This window comes from Austrofundulus limnaeus, unplaced genomic scaffold (genome assembly GCF_001266775.1).
Source record: "Austrofundulus limnaeus strain Quisiro unplaced genomic scaffold, Austrofundulus_limnaeus-1.0 Scaffold1016, whole genome shotgun sequence".
NCBI classification, from domain to species: domain Eukaryota; kingdom Metazoa; phylum Chordata; class Actinopteri; order Cyprinodontiformes; family Rivulidae; genus Austrofundulus; species Austrofundulus limnaeus.
Genome location: NW_013953418.1, coordinates 87195 through 92716, shown reverse-complemented (window position 1 = coordinate 92716; position 5522 = coordinate 87195). Strand labels below are relative to the sequence as shown.

Below are 5522 nucleotides of genomic sequence, written 5' to 3'. Positions count from 1 at the left end.
ACACACACACACACACACACACACACACACACACACACACACACACACACACACACACACACACACACACGATTACTTTTGAAAATCTTTCTCAAGCGCTAAAATTCACTGCAAACATTACTGAGCAAAAATAAAAAGTTGGCTTCGTCTTCTTGAGGCGGCTGGAGCAGATCTTCACAAAATACATTAGAATTCCTCCTATTTTAGTTTTATTTTATGTTAAGAAGCCCACTAAAGAATCATCCAGAATATATGTATATCATGTATATTCACTAAAATTATTTGGGGTGATGTAATTACAAAAAAAAAAAAAGAAAAGATGGAAGCAGTTTAGTAACAACTCTGAGACAATGGTGAATTCCGAATGCAGAATTTTTCTCTATTTGACTAGACTTTGCTTTCGTTCTGCCCTAACTTGTTCTCATTTGAGGTTGGATTTGAGAAATAATGTAAATGCATTCAAATACACCACAAGCTGACTTTAAATATCCATGCTTGATTTGATTTAGTACTTTTAAACTTAACTGACAGTCTGYAAGTCAGATTTGCTACCACACAAAGTTAAGTCAGCAGTGCTTCTAGTTTGAGTGAAGGTTGCTTGACTTTATTAATCATCTATTATTTGTCATCCCCACATTTAGGGGGTTTTCATGTCTGTGATTCAGTAGAAGACTTGCTTGCAGCTCTGATAACATAAAGTAGTCTAACCAGACAACACTGACTGATATCTACTAGCAAACAAACAAACAAAAWAACTGTTTCAAAAATTGGACATGAATAGTTCTCCAGGTTGTTCAACGAACAGATTTAAAAGCCATTTGTGAGTAAAATTTGTTCAGTTTCTACAGTTATGTTTCAAATTGTGAAAAAAAAGTTCCTATCAGTGTCATGCAGAAAAGAAAGGTTGRTGAGGTCAAAATCATTAAAAACTTCATGTCACTTAAAACTTGTGTATGCATTGGACAGTTGCCAACACATACACAACAAGTAATAAATTCCGATTATCGTAACAGGAGTTAATATGAACTATTCGTGTTCACACGTTTTTGTTCAAGGTGTTTGAAACATTGTCATTTGTTAGAAAATCAGAGCTTAAAAACTAAGTTCTAAAAATATAAAACACTTCTGCATGTTTGACAAGTGATGAAAGCCGTTTCGTTTTGAAAAGTAATCAGAAAAAGTGACATTATTAGCAGTGATCTGAGTGAAAGCACAGCTGAGGTGTCACAGGGTGAGATGATGTACATGGAGAATGTAAACCTAATGACTGTTGGTTCATRGAGTGAACATGTAAATCTAAGGGGACAGCATCCTCTAGAGGAAAGATTAGATATCACAATGTTGATGCATTAAATCAGGATTAGAGGTAAAAGCTTATGATCAATATGTAAATCTACCTTTATTGCACTTAGTTTGACTTAAGTTTTTTGTTATTACGAGTGTTGTGTTTTTATTTTGAAGTTTGCTGCTGAGACAAACCAACAGCATCAATAATATATCTGCTTTGATTAARTACATGATTTATTTTAATGTGTGCTTTACCATCAATTAATGATACTTAATTTAAAATGTAAAATAAGGGATTTGTTTGGGATAAAGGACTAAAACTATTTAGGTGGTTCACAAATATATCGTAGAATAAAGATAAATCCTAAGCAGTGGACAAATCTCTTCACAAAAAAAGCACTAACATTTTTACAGCTGTTTTTCTTTTCCTTTGTGTAATGAATTCAGCATCAACTCCACTGAATTTATTTTCTCTTTTAGATTTGTGCTTGCATCAAAAGGGAAATGTTCATTTGCCTTTAGGAGAGGACATGCAGGGCAAAAAATGTGAATTTATTTTACGTTTTAAATCACCCACTGCCATGTGTTTCCCAACTTATACTCTGAGCACTGACGGTTTAGAATCTGTTAAAYTTTGCCCTTTAATATTGGAGTTAACTTTTTTAACTAACATTACAACACTGTCCTCAGATCATTTCAAATAATTAAAAATGTTGTATCTCCTTACACAATCAGCAAAACGTAAGCAGCTGATATGCAACTAATCATGTCAAATGAAAAGTATGATGGGAAGTGCTTGCTGCTTCTGAAACTGAAAGTGGTCYAGGAAAATTCCTTCAAAATAAAGTCAGAGGAAGATATTTTACTTATGAATTTATTAAGAATATTTTCTCTCCTGATTTCTCGGCCACCATGTGATGTTACGGGTTCAGCATAAAAGGCACAGTTTTAATCCTCTGAGCACATTATGACCAAAGGAATCATGAGACAAAGTCAGAGAAAGTACACAAATGGGAAAGCAACAATAAAATACAACACTTCTGGATGACTCCRTAATAAAAACAAAATGACAAGCTTGTTTCAAACAAAAACAATTCAGCCCCGTCGTCGTGAGAGTCGCATAACTWGATTTTCCTGGCGTTTTAAGGCTGTAGGCGTGTTGGAGTCAAATTATAAAGAAAAAAAGCAGGTTGGTAACGGTGTGTACCAGTAAACAAAAACAAAATATTAAATGGTAAATGGACTGTACTTATATAGCGCCTTTCTCCATCCAGGACACTTAAAGCRCTTCACACTTCAGACATTCACCCATGCACACACTGATGATGGCAAACTACAATTGTACTAGATGTAACATGTCAGCTGGACAGTTTAGTGTTATCAAACAGAATGCACTGTGGGTGCCCCTAACGTGGTCTGTACCATCCATCAACCACCTACACATCATGTTTTCTCTTTGCAGTGGTGAAATACAAAATAAACACCTTAGGATAAAAAAAAAAGTGCAGCTATAAATCTTAGTTTTTKTTTATAAACAGTACCATTACAAGTGTAGTGTACACATCAGTGCTCCTCAGCTTCAGCTTTAAGAATCAAAAGCACATTTCCATCCTAACTTGTGTGGAGGTAGAAATACTCCAGCAAATCCACACAATCAGGGAAAAAAAGAAAAGAAAAAAGAAAAGGAAATCTCATTAAAAATTATAAACTGAATTCAGACACTTGTCATTTCCAAACAAGTGTCAGCCAATATTTTATGCACATTTGACACTTTCCCTCCACACTGTGTACCTCTGAAAAACATTAAAAGAAAAACTTATATAAAAAATGTGTACTCTCTCACTCTGATAGCGTTTAAGAAATAAATATAACATGCACGTCTTTACATGTAGTGCGTTATTTTCTGAAAGGAGGCAGACTTTTTTGCAATATGATCACTGTGTATTAAAATGAAGGAAGTTCATGTTTTCACACTAAGCTGTAACAGAAGATATGTACCTTCCTGATAATACTACAAATCGCAGAAGAAATAACCAATGTGGCAGGTAATATAAACACTCGGTAAATGAATTGAAATATATTCAAACTCGTCTCATGTCAGTCTTAACCATGATGTAACTGTATGTGCTGGGAAGGTTCTGTGGAAACCACAACAATCATTATTTGTGTCACAGAAACAGTCCCGTGTTTTGTTTAAATTAAAAACAAAAGTTTCAACACTATTTAGCCTTTTTTTTCACGTTAGAATTGTAAAAATATCTGACAGCATAATAAAAATCTGATTCCAAATCAGAAAACGGACACTAAACATTAATCATTTCTGTGACTGCTGGCTGATTCAGTTATATTTGCTGCAAATAAAATACACAAACAAGCAACAGGTATGACTACAATGTGACGGTTGGTCTGATTAAAAAAAAAAAAAAAACAAGTAAAGAAAAAGTTCTGTGTGTTGAGCTGGAAATAGTGTTTTAAGCTGTTTGTATCAAATGGTCTACGAGTCTCTGCAAGCAGGCAACACGCTGCTAGTCGTTGACTAGTCGATACACGTGGTACTGTGCTCCGTGTTCGCTGGTGGACACCTCGAACACGAAGGCAATGCACAGCAGAGTCTCCTGAGTTTCTCTGTTGGACACCACCTGATAAAAGAAAGAATAAATAAAACAGAGAACGGTCATTAAACATGAGCAAAATCATAGTTTCAGTACAACAACTAACAGAGGGAAAAACTGCAGCAAAACAAAACATTTTTAAAAGAAAAATATCCTGAAAACCCTCAAAGTGATTTTGAGGCAGGACAATGACAAACTACTCCAACAGAATGGAGGAAAATYAGTTAAAAATCTATGAAAAAAAAGAGAAAAACAACAATTTTGCCAAGAGGTGTTTGGAACCAGTCAGTTTGGATCAGCAGTAAAGTACCTGTAGAATAGTGAAGTTCTCCAGTACACTGTTCATCATGTACTTCTCTGGTAGATGTTTCAGTTTGTGGATGAAGTTGATCATGTATTCACACATGGGTGAACGGTGGATGCGAAAAATGTACTTCCCTCCTTCCAAATGGGCGTACTCAGTCTAAATGATAAAAATAAATAACATAAAACAATTTAAAACAGAAGCTTGTGTGTCGAAATCTGATTTTCTTAAGCCGGTGGAAGCCTTTTCTCACCTCCACCTTCTCCACGACCTGTTTGCCAAAAGAGCAGACTTTTGTAGAAACACTGATGGTGATGTTTTCAGATCCACTGTACTGGCTGCTCACTCCGTAGAACGCACCGGAGCCCTCCTCGATGTCGCCACTCAGGTCGGCCTAAAAAAAAAAAAAAAACACAGATGATGCACAGAGAGAGAATAGAGACAGCTTACACAGCCAATATCAAAGTTAAGTTTGTATTTTAGGTCAAATATTCCCAGTAGTTGATATTTTGTAATAACTCAGTCCCATGTGTTTTCAAATTGTAGGAGGAATGCTTATTTTGAGCACTAACCCAGAACTTGACGAGAAAGAAAGCATTGTGTGGCCCTTTTTCGTACAGCTCCTTCAGTCCTCCTTTCTTCTCTGAGAACTTGTCGTAAATCTGCCTCACATCTATAGACTCCAGCACGGGGTCACTGTAGCCAGGGTTTGAGGGCCCAATGTGAACAAAAAGGTGTTTATGCTGTAGGAAACAAACAGGGGAAAGTGATATAGAAGAGAACAGAACAGAATTTAATTTGACAATAATTCTGTAGGGGTGGGGCAAAGGGTTTGATAGAAGTACCGTCTCTCTGTCTCGTTGGGTCTCCAGAAAGGCAGAATACTCAAGTAGCCGTAGTTTTGCTGAAGCGATGGTTCTGTCCTGCCATACAGGAGCTGCGATCGCTGCAGGCCGAGGGGGTGGCAAGGCTTCGTAACCTGACGTATACCAAAAGAGAAAATAAATAATTACCTCATAATATTAAAACTGTATTACTGTATTGGTTTGTCCACTTACTGATAGGTGGGGGGACAGGTGCTGGTAGTGTGGTGTATGGAGGCTGTGCAAAGGGCTTAATGCTGTCGACGTAAAGAGAAACAAACAACAAAGAAGTTTTCGTTTAAGAATGAAATTCTGTCCTATATTATCAAAATCACCTAATCAGACAGTACTTACTCCTGAGAATGTCCAGGCTGTCCGGGAACAGGGCCAGGCCAAAACTATGCAATACAAAAAAAAAAAAAAAAAAAAAAAAAAAAAAAAAAAAAAAAAAAAAAA

The 5522-nt window shown here is 36.2% G+C and overlaps 1 protein-coding gene across 1 annotated transcript in view; it reads right to left on the bottom strand.

Moving 5' to 3' along the window:
* Positions 1-2143: 2143 nt before the first annotated feature.
* LOC106533773 (transcriptional enhancer factor TEF-5) overlaps positions 2144-5522 on the bottom strand; it is a 13129-nt gene continuing 9750 nt past the window's right edge. The window contains exons 7-13 of the mRNA XM_014030206.1: positions 5421-5464; positions 5262-5323; positions 5049-5182; positions 4776-4946; positions 4457-4597; positions 4210-4362; positions 2144-3926 (exon numbers count right to left, since the gene is read on the bottom strand). Of these exons, the coding sequence (XP_013885660.1) occupies positions 3813-3926; positions 4210-4362; positions 4457-4597; positions 4776-4946; positions 5049-5182; positions 5262-5323; positions 5421-5464 (819 nt within the window). The 3' untranslated portion in view covers positions 2144-3812. The remainder of the gene's footprint in view (positions 3927-4209; positions 4363-4456; positions 4598-4775; positions 4947-5048; positions 5183-5261; positions 5324-5420; positions 5465-5522) is intronic.